At 40.0% G+C, this 20,678-nt stretch overlaps 2 protein-coding genes across 3 annotated transcripts; one reads left to right on the forward strand and one right to left on the reverse strand.

Moving 5' to 3' along the window:
• Positions 1-291: 291 nt before the first annotated feature.
• Positions 292-8,792, forward strand: engase (endo-beta-N-acetylglucosaminidase). Of its 2 annotated transcripts, XM_067476007.1 has the most exons (15): positions 292-494; positions 1,406-1,485; positions 1,578-1,779; positions 2,495-2,643; positions 3,078-3,232; positions 3,945-4,093; positions 4,280-4,451; positions 4,545-4,651; positions 4,784-4,895; positions 6,255-6,442; positions 6,525-6,661; positions 6,824-6,871; positions 7,183-7,282; positions 7,583-7,694; positions 7,788-8,792. In XM_067476007.1, the coding sequence occupies exons 1-15, from the start codon at positions 388-390 to the stop codon at positions 8,187-8,189; spliced, it is 2,220 nt and encodes a 739-aa protein (XP_067332108.1). In that variant the 5' UTR covers positions 292-387; the 3' UTR covers positions 8,190-8,792. The 2 variants fall into 2 exon arrangements, with proteins under 2 accessions (XP_067332108.1, XP_067332110.1); XM_067476009.1 differs by lacking the exon at positions 6,824-6,871 and having other exon boundaries at positions 293-494.
• A 136-nt stretch (positions 8,793-8,928) lies between these two features.
• Positions 8,929-15,852, reverse strand: scpep1 (serine carboxypeptidase 1). Its single transcript, XM_067476013.1, has 13 exons — positions 15,699-15,852; positions 15,330-15,469; positions 14,725-14,814; positions 14,382-14,537; positions 14,134-14,208; positions 13,626-13,698; positions 11,967-12,004; positions 11,748-11,876; positions 10,689-10,773; positions 10,423-10,536; positions 10,169-10,306; positions 9,903-10,066; positions 8,929-9,138 (listed from the first exon to the last, which is right to left on the reverse strand). The coding sequence occupies exons 1-13, from the start codon at positions 15,763-15,765 to the stop codon at positions 9,076-9,078; spliced, it is 1,332 nt and encodes a 443-aa protein (XP_067332114.1). The 5' UTR covers positions 15,766-15,852; the 3' UTR covers positions 8,929-9,075.
• Between the last annotated feature and the right edge of the window lie 4,826 nt (positions 15,853-20,678).

A 20,678-nucleotide genomic window follows, 5' to 3' on the forward strand; every position in this document is an offset into this window, starting at 1 on the left:
GTGTTTTGTACTCGTGCATTTTCCTTTTTATGCAACAATTCAAGGAAGTTGTGTCTTTATTCTGAAGGATTGGGGTCAGAAGCGGTTTGTTGTCGTTGCTGAACGTCTTTCTTCATGCATTAACAGGTATAAAATACATTCAGCTAAATACGAGACACGACGTTTTGTCTGACACAGATCAAGTGATGTTCTGAGGTGAGCTGAGCAGAGCTGGAGCAGAGAAAAAATACCATGACAGTCTTCTTCCACAAGGGGGCGGTAAAACGTGTTTGCCCACGGAGAAGAGATTAAGTGTTAACTGAAAGAGGAAGAAGAAGAAGCAGCAACTGCACTTCTCTGTTTCCTTGTTCCTAGTATTTCTACGCTTTCTCGGCTTCGTTGAAGGAAATGGCTCTGGCTGTGGATGCAAACAAGAATCCTTTGCGAAGAAAGCGAGAGGACGGGAAAGATAATGAGGATGTCGGTGTAAAGAGGGACAAAACGGAGCCCACTCGGTAACGTTACCGCTTTTACTTTTGATTTCATGTCACAGAGTCTACTTCCTGTGAGTTAACGGTGACTGAACTAAAATTTCTAAATCAACGGGTTCCTAGTTTTATGGTTTCTTTATAACGTTACTTTATGAACAATGTAGATTTTAAGTTAAAAATTTCAACACTCTTTCACGCATTTTAACAATTTTAACACCCTGGCTAACGAAAAGTTGCTCTTACAGCTTAGTAATTACTAATGTAATAAGTATAAGCAAGACAATTGTTATTGAGAATTAAAAGTCATAAAGTACAAATGATTAACTTTCTCTTAAGGCTGTTTTATATGAAAGTAGCAGCCTACTAGAATTCCTTAGTACCGTTATGTGACATTTATCAGATGTCTACATAATTCCTGACCTTAAAGCGATGCTCCTGCAACTAAGTAATGCAATTACACTAAGCGAGAGTACAATTAAATACACATCTCTGGTTAATAATTCTTCACCTCTAAGCTGACGTAACCCAGGACATCATCAGGGTTATTTTCTCGTACTTGATAAAGCTCATCCTGAGCTACAACCGGAGTAATGATGTCACTGTATCTTCACATATATACAAACAAATTACAAAATGTTTGACGAGGTTGTTTGGATATTGTTGTGAGCCTTGTTTGTACATTTGTGTTGTTTATTAAATGTCACAAACTGTGACCTGTGACATCATCAGCCTAATCAATGTACCTGAGCAATCAGCTTGCACAGCTGGTATTTATTATTGATTGTTTATTTCTCGTCTCTACTTGCTGCTGTGTCCGTTTTTGGTTGAATACTATTGGATCTCCAGTTTAGACGTTTTACTACTCCGATTTATATTTGCTGTACAACAGAATATTCTCAGTTGCAATCGAAAATGCCAACTTTTCCTTTCACCAGGTTGGAGTCTTGTTTGGATCAACCTATGGATTCAGACAGTATCCATGAAGTTATCAAGTATATAGCTTCACCATTACCAGGTCAGGTCACTATATTGCCAGTATTCCAGCTTTAAACTCTGCCTGAATTGACATCAAACTCCAATAACCTTCCTCATTCTGTTCTCTTCCAGCCAAACATTATGATGGCGACACCACTGAACCAATCAGCTGTGGTCTTCAGACTTTAGATGAGCTACTGTCATGGAAATTAAGTGAGGCAAACCTCTTTAATGTGGCTGGAGTCCCTCTGGCACTTCGGGAGCCTCCTCTAGCCAGTTGTCCACGTCGGACATTGGTTTCTCACGACATGATGGGCGGGTACCTGGATGACCGGTATGAATCACACTTCCATTCATTATCTGTGAACACTTATCCTGTTTAGGGTTGCAGGGAGCTGGAGCATATCCCAGCTGCCATATTAGTCTGTCTCAACACAATTTAGAGCAGAGACTACTAGAACTGTTGAATCTTAAATGCTAAAGGTCCCTTATCTTGTCATAATCAGCATTACTGAGGTGCAGTGCTGATGTTGGATGGAAAAGTGATTTGACGGCCTGTGTAGGACAGTCAAGCTTAGAAGAAAGCAATTCCCCATCCTAGTGGTCATATAATGTAAAGTATCTGAAAAAACACTGACACTGGCCTCTTTTGAGTAAAAACGCTGTTCATGGCACGTTTTAAGCCATAAAAACAAAAAGTAAATGCTGGGTTGTGTTACTCCTGTTATTCTTTGTCTTGCCTATATTAAGAGATGATCATAAATTTGAACGTCAGCCAATTATGCTGTGCACTGTTGGGTTTTTCATTTTAAATACATTTGTTTACACTTTTTGTAAATTGGCTACACCAGGTATTTTGGAATGTGGTACAGTACATATCAAATCATTATCATTTGGGCTCAAATTATGTTTTATGTGATCTTGTGAAGCCATTTTTTAAAATTTCGCTGTAATGATGAACATATGTCAGTATCTATTTGGTAGTTGTATCAAATGGTACTGTGGCTCTTGTGCTATAATCTCTGTCATGCTTTCTTCTGTCTTTGAAGGTTTGTTCAGGGAACAAGCTCAGAAGCTCCGTACTCCTTCTACCACTGGCAGTACATTGATATTTTTAATTACTTCTCACACAACCTAGTGACTATTCCTCCTGCTGTGTGGACCAATGCTGCACACAAACATGGAGTCACAGTTATCGGTGAGTGTCAAGGCTCAAAATAACACAAAAAGTGTCCAATTTGCTTTCTTTTTTACTTTACCGTGATAACCTGTCTGTAATATGATACAACATCATGCATTTGGCACTAGCAAATTATTGACATAAATTATACTGCTGCAGCTCAAATTATATCTTATCAGCAAAAAAAAACTATTTGAATTGGCTTTGATATCTCGTCTGTCTGCCAATGTGTGCTCGCTTCTAAAAACCTTTCTGACAAATATTGCACCAACATGAATAAGTCACAACTTAAGAAACGATTGGCCAATGTTAATTACAAAAAAACATTTATTTTGAAATATTATAATATTATGTAATCTGACTATTTCAAACTTTTTTCTAACAAATATATAAATGTTAGAAGATATTTGATTTCTGTCATGTTTTCTGTCACCATTTCTGTTGTCTTCTAGGGACATTCATCACAGAGTGGACTGATGGAGCCACCATGTGTGAGTCCTTCCTGAAAGATGAGGAGTCGTACAGGGCAGTTGCTGATAAGCTGGTTCAGATCAGCTACTCTTATGGCTTTGATGGCTGGCTCATTAACATTGAGAACCCCCTAAGTGTAAGTCAAATACTTTTACAATGGCCCTAACCACAATACCAAGAATTTCTCATGCTGAATGTGGTATTACAAAGTATGTGAACTATTTGGAAGGGCCTGGTTTTCTAGATAGGTTAGTCATGAAGTGAGATCTGATCTTCATCTAAGCCAAAAGCAAAGAAAAAGACAACGAGACTCATGCAAGAGCCACTCATGTAAACAGGTCTGTTGTTTGCCGCCACAGACAACAACAACAGCAAACATAATGCTAAATTAATATTCTGTGAAACTTTACTAAGCGTACAGTACAGAGGGGAATGTATTATGTTATGTTACTATCAAATCAAATGGCTGCACAACTCCTTGTTAACAGGTGTCACTAATACGTTTGAAAAATACATTTGAAATGAGGAATTTCTGACAACTTTGTCCAGGTAAGAGAGTTTGATGTGAATCTGATGTGAAACAGTCAAATGAACAAGACTCACAGACAAAAGTAGAAGTGATTTAAGAAAAATGCTTAAACTAATAATACTCAACAAGTTCTATCTAAACAGAGCTCTACTCCTACATGTCCACTGTGAGGAACATTGGTCCAAACTTCCTCCTCACACAGATAGAACTTGTATGAGGTTATTTCTGCACACGGAGGGCAAACCGCTTTTTCTTCCCCTTCATAGTATCCTCTGTTACAGTCAACAAACAGGCTGAGGGTGATGTGCTCTGCTTGCAGGAGGCGGCAGTGAAGAACACACCTTTGTTCCTCCGGTATCTGACCGACCAGATGCATGAGCGAGTCTCTGGCAGCATGATCCTGTGGTACGACAGTGTCATTGAGAGCGGACAGCTGAAATGGCAGAATGAACTCAACCAGTCCAACAAGTAGAGACATTTTTCTTTTGTGAAAACATTTTGCAAACATTAAAATTAGTCACAAAACGCAATATAAATGGTAAACCATTACATTTAGTTAATAATAACAGGCCCATTTTGTAGACTAGTTTTTTTAGTTCATAAATTTGTTAATAACTTACCTATGAAATACTTTATGTGAATGGCTCATATTAGGATGTATTTCGATGCCTGTGATGGTTTCTTCACCAACTACAACTGGACTGAGCACAACCTGGAGTTGATGAGAGATTACAGTGAGATCCAAGGCCGCTGGGCTGACGTTTACGTCGGGGTGGACGTGTTTGCTCGAGGTGATGTTGTGGGAGGAAAGTTTGAAACTAATAAGGTACATACTGTGGATAATGTACGTCTGTTTGAGCATGAACTTTAATCCCTAGCACATCAATGCCACTAAGCTTCTTGTTCCTTTTGTCTGCAGTCCCTGGAGCTCATCAGAAAACACAACTTCTCTGCAGCCATCTTTGCTCCAGGCTGGGTGTACGAGACCCACGATGACAAGACCGAATTCTGCAAGAATCAGGACAAGTGAGATCAATGTGACATTTACAAACATGTTAACCATTACATGAGTACACAGATGGACAACAACTGTGTGCATGGTAGTTGGTGGAAGGAGAGAATCCCATTTTGTCTGAGATGTTCCCTAACGTCTTACAGGTTCTGGGCTCTACTATCAGACTATCTGTACATCCACCGGCCAACTTCATCTCTCCCCTTCATCTCCTCCTTCTGCCAGGGCTTTGGGAAGGCTATCTACTGCAGAGGAAAGGTACACAAGGAGTTGGGGAAATAGAACACTGTTTCTAAAAAGTTGGGCTGCTGTGTCCATGAGTAAGAATTTTCATAGTCGAACGTGAATCGTCACGTCCTCTGTCTATTAAAAAAAAAAAAAAATGCGACACTGGTTTTACATTTTTTCGCACCAAACAAAAGATCTAGTTAGGTTAGATGTAATATAATAATTTTGGTTGCTTTAATTTTGAAAGCAATATTTTCTCATTATTGCTTGATAAAGGATTTCAGCTGCTTAACAGTTCAGCTCCTATTTTATCACGTTTTTTGATTTATAATGCTCCTAAAGTTTTAGGTAGGTAACAAGTCTTGACTACAGGTAGGTTGGTTTTTACTACAGAGCCCTGCTGATCTAATATGTGCAGAAAGTGGTTGGACATAGTGTTCCTATAATAAACAAACCTTTCATGAAAAAGATGTTGCCTCGATGGCAACATACATCTAAAATCTGTATGTATCTTTCATCATTAATCAGGCCTTCTAAGATGTGTAAATTACCCAGGCTGTGTTCATTAATGCAGCCCCACACCATTGTAGCTGCTGAATTTTGACTTTGACATGTGCACTGATAACAAGTCAGATGCTAGTTGCAGTTGTCTACTTCACCTCAGTCCATTTTAAATGAGCTCAGGCTCTGAGTAGATGGTAGCGTTTTTGTATCTTGTTTCTATATGGTTGTTTCTGTGCACGGTTCGGTTTTAACTTACATTTGTGGATGCGGAGACAAACTGTGTTTATTGAGAGTGTTGTCCAGGTGTACGTGCAGTGATTTCCACTACAGAATCATGTTGTGTCCTGCTCTGCTACGTGATAGGCCTGATACGTCGCGTCATACTATTTACAAACAAAATATGTCTATAATGATTTGCAAGTCACTGTATTCTCTTTTTATTAACATAGTACACAATGTCCCAACTTTTTTGAAAATGAGGTTGTGGATAAGACCACTACTGGAATGATATTTTAACGTGTACAATATTAGATAAAGTGCAGGTAGAAAAAGCCAAGAATGGTGCGACACAATGAAGTGAATACAAAAATACTTTTTGTTTTCATTTGCCATCATTTACATCAGTTACGTTTTCAACAGTCTACTTACAGTGCAATTTTATTCACAATTTGTTACAACTCTTAACTTTGGCTATACACAGCCCTACATGGATCTGGCATATTGCGCCCCTCTGACACACTTGATAAAAATGCTTCTCTCTGTGTATTTGTTCAGTTCTAGTGCTAATGAATATGTGACCACAGTGCTACAGTGTGAAGTTGTTCCATAAAACTAGTAGTATCATGTATAATTTGCTTGCTGGATTACTTGTTTCCATGCTTGCAGCATGAGACGAGGAGGAGCTGGTTCAACCTGACTGCCCAGGAGGTGCAACCGCTTTACTATCACAGAGAGTTGGAAGGTCAAGGCTGGTTGAGAAGCCGGGGCTGCACGGAGGATGCATGGAATGGTGGTTCCTCGCTGTTGCTGGAGGGGCTTCTCCCGGCCTCTGAAACATCACCAGTTTGTGCCAAGTGTGTGTGATTTCTCTTCACCTTTTCACATTGTGGGAAAAAGGTGATCTTACCATTGCTCTGACTGTTTTGTACGTATCAGGATCTTCTCTCTCCATGTACCCCTGCTATCCAACACCCTGCTGGTCCTCGTCTATAAGGTTTCTGCTGGGACTACCGTCTCTGTGGAGCTGAAGACAACAGATGGTAGTACACACATGGACATTACAGATGACAAACGTGAGTTACAGTCCCCCCATTGTCCATAGCAACCTATCCTTTGAAGGGTGATTATGAGGTGCAGGAGGTTATAATGAGTTTGTATTAATTATTATGACATGTAAGGCTCTTACTGTGATGCATAATGTCTCCTGTGGTTCTGAAAGGTGGTTTGTCTCTCAGACTTAGGCTTTGGTTATTTGACTACAGAGTTAAAGGACAAACATGAAGGTAAATAGGCTCTAAATACAAATAAATGTACAGTGGTGCCTGAATGGGTTATGACCCCCTCACCTTGGACTGTTATCCTGCCTCCCCTGTCTTCTTTACACACATACACAGCCCCAGCCGGCCTCACACTCTTTCACACACACCTGGTGTACCCACCTGATTTCGGTTTCAATCCTCCCTAGCCAGGTTGTCTTGGTGGGTTCCGCTGGCTGCCACACACACCCAAACCAGAAGAGGTCTCCCCTCCATGAGTTTAATGTTCAGTCAGTTATTTCCAAGTACGAACTCAACGTGTTTGTTTGTGTCTTCAGTTACCAGTGTTTCTCCTTCATTATTGCAAGAGGGGCACCCACTGCTGAGCCACTTCTCTCAGCTGTGTGAAAACTCAGATCCAGATGGCTGGTTGGTGAGGTAAGGCAAGTTGCCTACACACAAGACATAATGTGGGGAGCACATTAGCAGCAGTAGCTCCGAAGCTCTGTAAAAGTCTACACAGGAGGTGTTCAAGGAGCCGCACTGATTATATATCCCCTAGAAACACACCCATCCCAGTATCAAATCACACTGGTTACACACAAACACAGGAAACTGGGCTTAATGCATACGGATGGATTACAATAAAAGCTTGTCTGTGTGAGACGGGGGACTAAACCCCTGAAACATTTAGTTAAATCCATGTTGCTTCTGTCCTCTACATATCACTGCCTGCAGATTTTGGCAGTTGGAGCTCGGTAGCTGTGCTCTGAGAGAAGTTTCTTTGAGCATCCAGAAGAACGAAGAGCTTCAGGGGACACCCTTCAGCTGCAGGGTGGGAGAGATCATGGTGAGACTTTCATTTAGTAGTGAATGTAGTATAGTTTTAACACCTGAGAGTTCTTCTCTGTTTAATCCCCTTGTCTCTGTCTCTCTTTACAAGCTATTGGATGTAGCCAATTTGCAGGCTCCCTCTGATCAGGTTCAGGGCTTGTGCATTTACGATGTGGTGTGGCTGCGTGGTGCCAGTAACTCCCTAGATTCCAGCTCTCCCATACTGCACCTTAATGCCACCTTGCGCTGGCAATACCCTACTAAGCTTGTACGCTACTTCAGGGTGTACTGGCGACATCTAAGAGGACCCAATCCCCGAATCCCCTCGGGTCAGCTGGTTTTGGTGGGACGGGCATATTCAGATCTGTTTCGGGTCACGGAGCTGGCCGTGCCGGAGCCCCCTGGCCTGCTGGAGCTGGTGGTGGAGCCAGTGATCAAGAATGGCTTTTCAGTCCCAGAAAGCCACTGGGGACGAAGAACCCTCAGCTACTCAGAGGACATCAAACAATGACTTTAAATAACTGTTACCAGGGTGTTGCTCTTTCTCTTTCAGAAATGGTGCGGCAGAAAGGAGTCTGTCGAACCATTTTCAAGTTAAGACGAATTATCTTTTTAAATGCTTACTCAATTTTCTCAAGCTTTTGAATCAAATCAAACCTTTCATTAGAGCTGTAGATTAAATTATAATAGTTACACAGTTTGCACGTCACCAATTTAGCAAATTGCAGCTCAATGTTTAAAATAGTTGTAATTTCCCTTACATCGTGTTCTTTTACACTGGTGGCATACAGAGCCAAAATTATGAAAATATATGTGGACTTTTACGGTATGTGCCTAAGCAAATTGCACCTTCAGCCTCTGCTGACACAGATTTCCCTTCATGTTAAGGATTGTTAGTGGAAAATTATGCCTTTTGAGGATGACATTGAAATAAAAGAATACTTAGTCTCTTTGGAATAGGCAGGAATAGAAATTGCAAATACTTGAAAAACATTAATTATAGTACCTTGTTAAATGTATATATTATACATATATATTTTACAATGATTCTTTTGTTCAATGTCAGAAAGTGACTTTATTACAGTATAAAATGTATTAAAGGCTTAAAAGGTCATTTACTCTTGTTGCTTTGAGTCCAACGTTAACTGAGATTATTATTGGTTTGAGGTTCACTTGTCTTGTTTTATGTCATTTAGTACTGATGGCTGTGAATGAAATAGCCCCCATAATAAAGTTACCCTGAACCTTAATGTGGTAAAAAAAAAATCTTTATTGGCATTGGTGCTGAAATTTACACAAATCATTTAGCAGAAATTCGAATTCTAAAAACTAAAAACAAATGTCATATGATCATTGTGATTGTCAGAGCCATTCCAGCTGGCATCAAAGTGGGGAGATCAGACCTGATTAGTGATCATCTTCAGCATCTGCAAGGCCATAGGTCCCTGGTCTGAGGGAATCTGTGAAAACAGAACACTTGCAATTTCAAAACTACACTTTTAATTCTTGTAATGTACTAAAGTTACATCATTTCATTTTGTACAGTGTTTAAGGTATTTTAACAGTAAACACCCTTATGCCTTAAAGGTTGCTTTATATTTTTTAAGATCCCTGCACATGCACGGTTGTTAATGACATGTATTGTAGTTAACAACTGTTAACCGTACATTCCATATTTAAAATTCTTAATCCCCAACTCAGTTCTGTAAATTGTGGAATCAATTTGTCTACTTCTGTGACACTTGGGATGGGTGTTAATGAAAAGGAATAAAAAAAAAAAAATGCCAGTCTCCTTTAGTGGCAAAGTAGTTTTTTTGAGAAGGAAAAGCAAAGCTGTCGTCGTGTTACCGGGGCAACAAAGCTGAAATGAGCTCACGTTGGAGCAGGTAATATTGTTATAGGTCAGTGATACAGCCACATTCAGAAAAGTGCAGCCAAAATCAAAAAGGAACTCATCTCAGTTTACTTTAAACGTGAAGTCAGGGACCTTCCTAAAGTGTTTATCTTCTGTATGTTACTGATCTTTAGACCAGGTGGCAGTTAGAAGTAGCCAGCATCAGTGTTGCACAATGATGCACACTTTCTACTTATGCTATTTGTTGACAATAAACATAGACACACTCAGCAGCCTTATTATTAAATGTTATCCCATTCAATAACTTTCTGGTCTGAATCACAGTGTGTGTTGTATGTGTATTCCACAAACTGAATACACATGTATTACCATGTGACCAGCTTTGAGGATCCAATAGAAAGCAAAATTCTTGTAAGTCTTGTAGAAAGCTCCTGTGATTCCTGGGGAGGTGGGGTCATCCAGGGCAGTCCACCTTAGCTTATTAAATCCAGGTAGGCCCTCCCACTTCAGCCGCTTCACCCACAGCTCCTGACCTGTGAGTACAGAGTCATGAGACAGACCAAAATACACGTTAGAAACCTCAGCAGTTTTACATCACACTGACAGAAAACATAAACCAGCCGTCAGTAACTTACCCATGGTGTCCACTATGAGGTCCAACTGTCCATTGTAGACGGTCACATTGACTCCAGCAGTTAGCAGCTGGTCCACTATGTCCACTACTGGTCTCATGAAGTCTCCTGCCATGTAACTGAACACCTGCTCAGCCTGGCCTGGACGAAGCCCGGAGAGAGGACAAGAGAAGGGAATATGTGTACAAAGTTAGGAAAGTATCATGGATGTCAGGTGACAAATCATATAGGACACAGTAACTGTTTGGATACAGTACCTCCCCAGGTGACATTGTGAGGTATGATACCCAGTTTCTTCCGGATTGGTCCGTTCATAAGCTCACTCAGTGATTGGGCGTGGAGGGGAGCAATGTGGCGATGTGTCTGCAGAGCTTGTGGAAATGAGAAACATTAGAACAGTGCAAAACTTTAAAGAGATATCATATTTTAAAAGTTTGAGCTAAAAAAAAGATCAGATACAAAGATACAGATGTTTTGTTTTTTTTACAGTATAACATTTCCTGAAATTATGATATTCTCTTACCAATGTAGTTCGATTCTGCTGAAGAGAAGCGTCTCTCATCCGGTTGTTGAGTGAGGATGTTGTAGAAGTTCACTCCATTGGTGTTCTGCCAAAACAAGACTACATCAAAGCCTGTTTGTCAGTACGCAGCATGTTACATGATAACGATGATTTCCCCCCCCAGTGTCTGTCTTCGTTGACAGTCAGTAAAGAAATAAAACTAAATAAAATAAAATTGTCAAAAAAAAAAAAAAGGCCCATTGTGGATTTTATGAAGTACAGGTATTTTCCCATTATAGTATAGTATATACAGTAATACAAGAAAAAGTAAGCGAAGCCTTTGGATGCATTTATGTATAAATCTGTCTAAAATTAATTAATAACAGACAAATGAGTATGTTATATGTGTCCATACCAAATACATCTTTCAGCACTGATGTGGAAAAGTTGACCTTGAGTCACGAGTTAGCAAAGAAACGAGTCCAGTCAAAGAAAAATAATGTAGTAATGGAGATTATTTAGTACCGAGGCTCTTTATTTTCTACCTTAGGTTACTTTTTCTTTTTAATTCTACTTTGGAACTTGGATATGGACAGTCAAAACAAGCATTATACTACATTTCATACTTTGTATGGTTGTGTATGTGACAAATGAATTTAAAATTTTAATTTCAATAAAGTTGGTCGCGTGGTGACTCTCTCTAGTAGTGGATTACAGCCAGAAAGACTCCAAAAACATAATCCCAAAATATTAAAATTAAAAAAAAAAAAAAACCAGATGGTGATAAAGGCTCAAAAAGAATTAGGGCTTATGGTATATGATGTCTAGTTGCTCTCCCCAAAAAATAAATAAATAAATTACTCAAACAGCTCACATTGTTTTTTTGCCTGTGTTCCTAATAAAAGGACACATTCAAAATCAAGCCTTCTTTAAAAACAACCACATTTTAAATGAAAGCGTACAGGCAGCTCTGACAGCAAACCACCAGGAATTTAGCGCACTGTCTACTGCATAAGTCTCTGTGTGTGAAAGTGTGAAGCTCTTCCTAACAAACTGTGGGTGCTGTGCTGCGAGTCCAACCTGCTCCACCACAGTCTCAGTCACAGACCACAGTTCAGTGGCCTTCACAAACTGCTGCTGCTCCACGGCCTGCTTCACCGCCTCCGCCGCAGAGTTGACGTCATCCAGGCCGTAATCATCCAGCAGCGACTACACAGAAAAGACACCATAGCCAGATGAGAATTTGAATGCGTCCAAACATTTATTGACAGAAACCGTCACCTATGGTTTGTTACTTACAGTGGTGTAGAGGTATTGTCCCCACGTCATGACAGAGTCTGTGGATGAAGCACAAGTGTTAACAGTGAGCACTTCTTCACCTACCAGTTAAAGAGAAGGTTCTAATTATTCTAATGTTCATCCTCCCTTTAATAACATACTCAGTAGCACTTCCTGGAAAAGTCCCCATAAATATAATAAACGGGGCAAAACAAATTTGTGCCATCCCTCACCTCCTGAGGTCAGTGATACTCTGTCAACAATTTTCTCAATGTGTCCCACTTATGCTTTTACAACAGGTAATCTGTTATATGAATCTACTCCACAGCCCCAAGAATGCAGCTAAATGTTATAGCCAATTCCCAGCCCACCATATCCCACTCAATTAAAGTTGTTTTTCGACAGAAAGTTTTACCTTTGTAAAAGGTAAAACCTGCCAGGTGTGATTTTCTAAAAGTTGAATCACGTCAACTGGACTTTCTCCTTAGCTGGCAACGTTTCGCTACTTCTTAAATGTGAGGGGCCACCAGTGTCAAGAGCAAAGCATCAGCATCATTAGTGGTGATCCTACGTTCCAATGGGACCCAGGTAAAGAATAGTACTGAAGCCCCCCAAACCAGCCCCCCTGTGTCCCCTCAGGTTGAATGGGTATGATACTGTGGGCGACTGTGGCCAGGAAGGTAGAGCGGTTGTCCACCAATCTCACAGTTGTTGGTTCAATCCCCGGCTCCTCCGGTCACATGTCGAAGTGTCCTTGAGCAAGACACTGAACCCCAACTTAGCTGCTCCCGGTGAGTGTTGGCCAGCTGCATAGCAGCTCCCCCATCGGTGTATGTGTGTGTGATTGTGAGTGTGAACGGGTGAATAAGAAGCAGTGTAAAGCGCTTTGAGTGCCAATAGGTAGAAAAGCGCTATATAAGTGCAGAACATTTACTTGTAGCTGCAAGGGGCCGTTGATTTGGGGACAGGTGTGGTGCACTGTAGTGTCTTTATGCAAAACATGGTAATTTGAGTTGCCTCCTCCCCTTTCATGTAACCACAAATTAATCTGTTCACCTTCTCCATCTCTCACAAAGAGATGGCTGAAAGTTTCCATCCAGTTCTCTTCTCCTGATTAGTCTCTCTCAGTAAGAGTTTATTTCATACAAGCTGTTTCAGTCAATCAATTAATTGGCAGGTATCCTCTACACCAGAGCCCACTGTCCTTTTGAAAGCCAGTCTTCCCAGGCTCCTAAAATTTGACAGTCACCGACCTTCAAGTCTGCATGTAATGACGAACTGTGGTTTGTCCTTACTTACTGTAGTTAAAGGTTCTTTCTATAGTACAGGTTACTACAACAATACAAAAATGACACTACTTCAGTGCAGTACCACTGATGGTCTCAAACACATGAACAGGACCAGTTACCTCGGATTAGACATACCTATTTAAGGTGACTCTCTTATAAAGTTTATAAAATGTATAGCTTATGAAGATTTTGCCATTGGTTTAGCGAGTCATCATCAGCAAACAGCGGCAGCTTTTTCAAACGTGTGCTTTGTCTGCTTATTGCATAATTCAATGCGAGTCGTTTTCCATAGTTTGGTGTCTTCAGAATGTTAAGTCTGGAGTATTTGTACTGTGAGTCCTTAATAAAATCCAAGTGTTGAGAGTAGGTGTAATGTCTCAGTAAAACTTACCCAGTGGGGAAATCCATGAGTCTCCAAGGGCCACACCAGCAAAGTTACATTTCACTGTACCTTGTTTTATGGCCTTGATGCATGAGAGAGACACAGATTAACCACACTATGGGAGTGTCATTTGTATTTTTTCATTTTAGTTTGCTCATTTAAATCAAAAGAATGTAGGATATTGTAGCAGAGTTTGCTGATTAGATTATCTGAAGTTTACCTACAGATCATAAACCAGTTGGGATGAAAACAATATTAGGTAAGTAAATTAGTAACCGGGCAATACACAAATCCAAATCCATCCGCTGCACATCAGCTCCCAGCATGCATGTGGGGAAATACTGTTTTTTAAATATCCCAACCACACGGATTGGAATAAAGAATCACGTCTTCCAGTGGAGCAGTGTGTCTTGCTAATGTATTTTTAATTATAAACTATACTTCCATCATTTAACTTTAATAATATCTGTGGGACATGAGGGGGAAGAGATTGTGACTCGAAAAGCTGTCAACTCACCTTGGTCAGTTCCAAGGAGATAGCAGCTGCCATCTTCCCTCCATATGACTCAGAGAAGATGTAAAAGGGAATGTTCTGCAGAAAATAAGCAGTTGAAAATGTAGCTGTGGCAGCTATAGTTCAGTATATGCTTCCTGTATAAAATGTCGTTTGAGAGACTTCTTGCAGCATTACTATTTATTAAAAGACATCTTTTTGATTTAATGTGTATTTTCTCTTAGCTCTGATTCTGTCTCCATCCGACATACCTGGAACTCTGCTTTCTCTATGAAGAAGTTTTTGAGCAGCACCAACATGTCAGCGGCCACCATAGCCACATTGGTAGTGTAGGCACTAGACCGGTCAGTGTAGCTAAAGCCAGTTCCCACAGGGTTGTCCACAAATAACACACTGGCTGCCTGGACCTGAAGGTTACACACACACACACAAATTGCATCTTTTCAACATTTTACAGACTTATTAGTTCCAGGACCTTTTCATGTTGGAAATCTTCTTTATAAACACCTCTGAATAGTCTGAGCTTCATTTTCCAATAAGATTAAGTCACATTTTAAAATGAGTTCTGCAGTGATCCATACACCACTATCTTACCCAACTTGTCTTTCTGGGCTCTAGGTCCCTGTTCAAAGGTCCAATCTCCTCAAAGTTTCCAAAGCCACTTCCTGATCCTCCTGGTCCCCCCTAGAGACACGTGGACAAAACAGTTAGACAGATGCACGAGGAAATGAGATATTTAGCTGAATTCTAAGATACATTTATATTTATATACACACACACACTGTATATACAGGGTCACAAGGTAATTCACAAACTTTTTATAAAACAGTGTTTATTGAGCAGTTCCTTCATAGATTTTCTGTCTTCTAACAAGACTGCTGGTTTTTTTTTTGTTTGCTACCATGTTGGTTTTCCTATTTTAAGATGTGACTCAGTTCTAACCTGATGGGACTAACATGAACTGGAGCTATGACTCACTTCTAAATAGTTTTAAAAAACCTATTTTAGTTTCAACGGTGTGCTGAATGCACCACTGCTTTCCCAGAGTTACGTGATTTGGAAATAAGCTTGCTGAGCCTTATAACCTGCTTCACGTCACATTTCGGTATTTGCATTTCACTGTAAAGCTGCATCCAAACAAATTTGCAACTTGGACTAGAAACCAACTACAGTCACCCAACACAAAACATCTCTTCTACCTGCAGCCACATGACCAGAGGCAGCTCCTTGTATCCTGCAGACTGGTTATCAGCATAGTAGAGCCACCAGAACATGTGAGCTCCGTCTCTCACTTCCACATAGTTCCAGGCTTCTTTGCCTGTCAGAGGACTGGAAAGACCTGCGTAGGATTTTTGGGTAAATTGTTTAACTTGGTATTCAGTTACAATGTTGCTCACATTCTACTAAAGAAGCAAAGCAACACAGGCGTTTGTAAAGCTGAGTTTTAGTTTCGGAATTAGCTGAAACAAGACAAGAAGTAACACGATCCCTGTACTTTATTAATATCTGCAGAGCTGGTTCCAAAACATTACATTTAAGCAATATAACGAAGAGGTAATTTTTCATACCTTTACTGATGATGATGATGATACCGAGTAAATACAACAAACTGATGGTTGCTCCTGTCAGGCCCATTGTGAAAGGCAACTTTGAGCAGATCTGTTCAGCACCGCTTCGTTGCAGCAAGAAACCACGTGACCACACCCGGAGTCAGCTGACAGGCCTCGTGCTTACTTTCTCCCTCCGTAGGAGAGTTAACTTTGCTTTGTGTTGTTTGCGATGTTGCTCATTTAATGGACAACTATGGCAATGTGTTGCCTTATGGTGGGTTCTCCCAAAAAAATTGAAATTCAATATATGGAAAAGAAATACAACATAATTATAGGAGCTCTGCCAACCACTGTAAGAACAATGGTGAAGGAAGAAATGGTATATTCCAGCGGTTTCCCATAGTCTGTGACAGCCAGAACAGAAGGGGACAAAACTGCACCAACAAATCCCTTAGAAATATTTTGTCAAGCGTCTGCCAGCCAAATCCTATCAAAAGGAAATATACAGTGAAGGGATTTGAAATTTCTGAAATTAAAAAAGACTATATTTAAATGCCATGAATATTATTTAATTTAATTCAACTTTATTTATATAGCGCCAATTCACAATAAACTCATCTTAAGGCCCTTTACAGAATAAAGTCAAGACTATAAAGATGTATAGACAGAACCCAACAATTCCCACTTGAGCAGGCCATAGGCAACAGTGGAGAGGAAAAACTCCCTAGGGGTGAGTGGAAAGTGAAGAGACAAAAGAAAAGAGCAAAAAATTGGGCAGGTTGATGATAAGTAAAGGCTCTGCCTCCTATTCTACCTATGGAAATTCTGGGAACCACTAGTAGGCCTGCATTCTGAGAGCGAAGTGGTCTACTGGGATGATATGGTGCTATGAGGTCTTGTAAATATGATGGAGCCTGACCATTCAGAGCTTTATATGTAAGAAGCAGGGTTTTAAATTCTATTCTAGATTTAATGGGAAGCCAATGGAGAGAAGCTAGTGAAGGTGAAATATGATCTCTCTTGCTAGTTCCAGTCAGCACTCTTGCTGCAGCATTTTGGATTAATTGAAGGCTCTTTAGTTACTGGGGCATCGTGAAAGTAGGGAATCACAGTAGTCCAACCTAGAGGTAACAAATGCATGGACCAGTTTTTCAGCATCACTTTGAGACAGGATGCTCCTAATTTTGGCCATGTTCCGTAGGTGGAAGAAGGCTGTTCTAGAGATTTGTTTTATATGTGAGTTAAAGGACAAATCCTAGTCAGAAATAACTCCAAGGTTCCTTGCAGTAGTACTGGAGGCCAGACTTATGCCATCTAGGGTAACAATATGGTTGGACATCATATCTCTGAGATTTTTGGGCCCAAATACTATGACTTCAGTTTTGTCTGAGTTTAGAAGTAAAAAATTGTGGGACATCCAGACCTTTATGTCTTGTAGGCTTGAAGCTTGATTATCTAATTTTTTTCATCTGGTTCTTTAGATAGTGTGGAAAATGTTACTTGAGTGTGCCTTAATGTTTTTGGTTTATTTGTATTAATAATTTAGTTTCATATGTAACCTGTATAATTATAGCTTAAGTGCACAGAACATATTATGACTAGAATATTGTGCAAATAATAGTAGGATTGAATAAGTCGAGTGTGTACGTGTAGGGTGAAGAATGTATGTGAGTTGTTTTACAGATACTAAAGCAGGAGGAAGCTGAAATAAGGAACAAGCTGCAATGGCTGCAACAGGCCAAATAAGGAAGAAACTGCCAGAAGAGCCACACCCGGAAGGGACAGCTGCAGCGGCAATAAAACAGACTGACTATATAAGATGGTATCGAATGCAGCACTAAGATCTAACAGAACAAGTATAGAGATGAGTCCATTATCTGAGGCCATGAGAAGATCGTTGTTGACTTTTCCCAGTGCTGTTTCTGTACTATGATGAACTCTAAATCCTGACTGAAAGTCTTCACACAAATTATTCCTATGAAGGTGATCACATAATTGTTTCGTGACTACTTTTTCAATTATTTTAGAAATAAAGTGGAGATTAGATATTGGTCTGTAACTGGCTGAAACACCTGGGTCAAGACAGGGTTTTTTAAGTAGTGGTTTAATTACAGCTACCTTATAGGCCTGTGGTACATAGCCTGTTTCTAAAGATAGATTTATGATATCTAATACGAACGTATCTATTAAGGGTAAAGCTTCCTTGAGCAGCTTAGTTGGAATAGGGTCTAGCAGACAGGTTGTTGGTTTAGATGAGGTAATAATTGAAGTTAGCTCAGAGAGATCGATGGGTAAAAAGCAGTCTAACAGGGATTGGGGCCTTATCGATGACTCTAGCACTGTTGTAAATGAAGATCTATCTGTAATATTTAGGGGGAGGATCTGGTGAATTCTTTCTCTAATAGCTACAAATTTATTCATAAAGAAAGTCATGAAGTTATTGCTGCTCAGAGTTAAGGGAAAACTAGGCTCAACAGAACTATGGCTCTTAGTACGGGGGTTGTTCTTGTTTTCTTCTATTAATGATGAATAATATGATGTTCTGGCATCGCGGACAGCTTTGTTGTTCACAACATTTTCACTTAAGCACATGCTACAGTGGAATTTTTTCCTAACTGCTATGTAGTCTGTTATTATAAATCTATTTACTGTCAGAATCTACATGAATGTTAAAGTCACCCACTATAATGACTTTATCTGTGCTAAGCACTAAATCAGACAGAAGATCAGAAAATTCAATCAAAAACTCTGAATAAGGGACTGGAGGACGGTACACAATAACAAATAATAGTGTTTTTTGAGTTTTCCAGTTTGGGTGTGAAAGGCTAAGAGTAAGACTCTCAAATGAGTTATAACTATGTTTAGGTCTAGGAATTATTGATAAGCTACAATGGAAGATTGCTGCAACTCCTCCACCTCGGCCTGTGCTTCTAGGAACATGATAATTAATATGACTTGGGGGGATTTACTCATTTAGATTTACATATATTTCCTGATGCAACCAAGTTTCAGTGAGACAAAATAAATCGAATTGATGTCTCTATAGGTATGTGGGAGTTGAGAGTAGAGAGGCGTGTAGGACTGGATCTCTGCATCCTAGGCTCAACTCTGGATTGTCATTCTTTTGGTTGTCTAATAAAACCAGCCATCTAAAGTAGGATGGATGCCATCTCTCCTAATCAGCCTAGGTTTTCCCCAAAATCATTTCCAATTGTCTATGTAGCCCACATCGTTTGCTGGACACCACCTAGACGACCAGCGGTTGAATGACGACATACGGCTGTACATGTCGTCACTGGTCAGATTTGGCAGGGGGCCAGAGAAAACTACGGAGTCCGACATTGTTTTGGCAAAGTTACACACCGATTCAACGTTCATTTGGTGACCTCTGATTTGCGTAATCGGGCGTCATTAGCCCCCACACTTCACTTACATCATTGAATTTGTATTTTTGTTTTACCAAAATATTTAACTTCAAGCTTAAAGTTGAGGCATCTTATGAGGTGTATTGTTAAGTTTAAGTATCTTTTATTCAACTGGAATAATTCCCTCTTTGATGTGTGCAGCCAGCAAAGTAAGTGTATTTACACCTGCATACTGCTATGAATTTTATTTACGTTGTCATAAAACGTGTAGTCACTATATGACCTGTTATATGTTGGAATAGTTCGATGGTGGATATGATTAACGTCAAGACCATCAAGTTCTAAATAAGTAATAAGAATAAATCCATCCATTACTCAGATACTACGATGTTGTGTATTTCCTCGAGGGAGTGACACTATGTATCACACCCCTTAAACACTAAAATTGCATTTTGATTTAAATCATTGTATTTTCTTTAAAAAAGATCTTGACAATTTAAATCACTTGTCTTTCCACTGTGAATTGGTAATGCAGATACTTTAATTTAAAGCTCTGTCTGAACCACTGGAGTGAGTTTACACTGTGGAACAAGTCAACGGAATATGTAAAAAAACAAAAACTGAGATTGATGTCACTGCTAAATGACTTTGATTTACTTTTTGTGTATTGTGCAGGTCAGGGTTCCGAAAAGTACAATTACAGTTATTAGATTTAATAAAAGGGAAAATATGAGCCACACAAAATACAAAAAGAGCCAGATAAATAAATAGGTGACGATTTAAACTAACAGAGGGACATTTTAAATGGGATTGGGATTCTCTGTATGCCATTGCAAAGTCTGGGGTTGGATTGTTCCATGGCTCAGATCATTATCTGGGCCTCTTACTCAGAGCAGTTGTCCTGGTTGGTTGCTCAGGTAATTCACATTGTGCCAGGTGGTAAATGGTCTAATGGTCTGCACTTATATAGCGCTTTTCTACCTATTGGCACTCAAAGCGCTTTACACTGCTTCTTATTTACCCAATCACACTCACAATCACACACATTCAGACACCGATGGGGGAGCTGCTATGCAGCTGGCCAACAATCACCGGGAGCAACTAAGTTGGGGTTCAGTGTCTTGCTCAAGGACACTTCGACATGTGACCGGAGGAGCCGGGGATTGAACCAACAACTGTGAGATTGGTGGACAACCGCTCTACCTTCCTGCGCCACAGTCGCTCCGGTGCAGTTTATAGAATTCACATATACTTTATAGTGTTTCTAGAATGCAAACTTCTGGAGGCTATATTCGAATAAAAATCGGAGTTACTGTGACTCAAGTTCCTCTCAACATGACATACTAGTAGCCTACACACTCGAGAGACAAATTTAAAGGGCAACTTTACCTATTTTCACCTTGCTTCCTATGGTTAAACTAAAAAAAGTATGATATATGGGGGTGGTGGTGGCTCAATGGTAGAGCAACAGGCGTAAAAAAAAAAACACATGCCAAATCGCTTTGGCGACCCCTGGAGGGACAAGCTGAAAGCCTTTATTAATAAATAAACGGGAGTTTTACCCCCACACCAACAGAGGGCAGTGTTGATGTGTTGGCTTAAAAGAGAACACTTTCAGGTTAAACGAGATTTT

This window comes from Channa argus, chromosome 15 (genome assembly GCF_033026475.1).
Source record: "Channa argus isolate prfri chromosome 15, Channa argus male v1.0, whole genome shotgun sequence".
Classification (NCBI taxonomy): domain Eukaryota; kingdom Metazoa; phylum Chordata; class Actinopteri; order Anabantiformes; family Channidae; genus Channa; species Channa argus.

What these genes read in the sequence shown, in the direction of transcription:
- scpep1 (XM_067476013.1), bottom strand. Translation starts at nt 15,765, where the DNA reads ATGGGCCTGACAGGAGCAACCATCAGTTTGTTGTATTTACTCGGTATC. An exon ending in TCTCCTTGGAACTGACCAAG is followed by an intron (nt 13,699 to 14,133) that starts GTGAGTTGACAG and finishes TCATGCATCAAG; the next exon opens with GCCATAAAACAAGGTACAGT. An exon ending in GACAATACCTCTACACCACT is followed by an intron (nt 11,877 to 11,966) that starts GTAAGTAACAAA and finishes TTTTCTGTGTAG; the next exon opens with TCGCTGCTGGATGATTACGG.
- engase (XM_067476007.1), top strand. Translation starts at nt 388, where the DNA reads ATGGCTCTGGCTGTGGATGCAAACAAGAATCCTTTGCGAAGAAAGCGA. An exon ending in TTCTGCAAGAATCAGGACAA is followed by an intron (nt 4,652 to 4,783) that starts GTGAGATCAATG and finishes AACGTCTTACAG; the next exon opens with GTTCTGGGCTCTACTATCAG. An exon ending in CTATCTACTGCAGAGGAAAG is followed by an intron (nt 4,896 to 6,254) that starts GTACACAAGGAG and finishes CCATGCTTGCAG; the next exon opens with CATGAGACGAGGAGGAGCTG.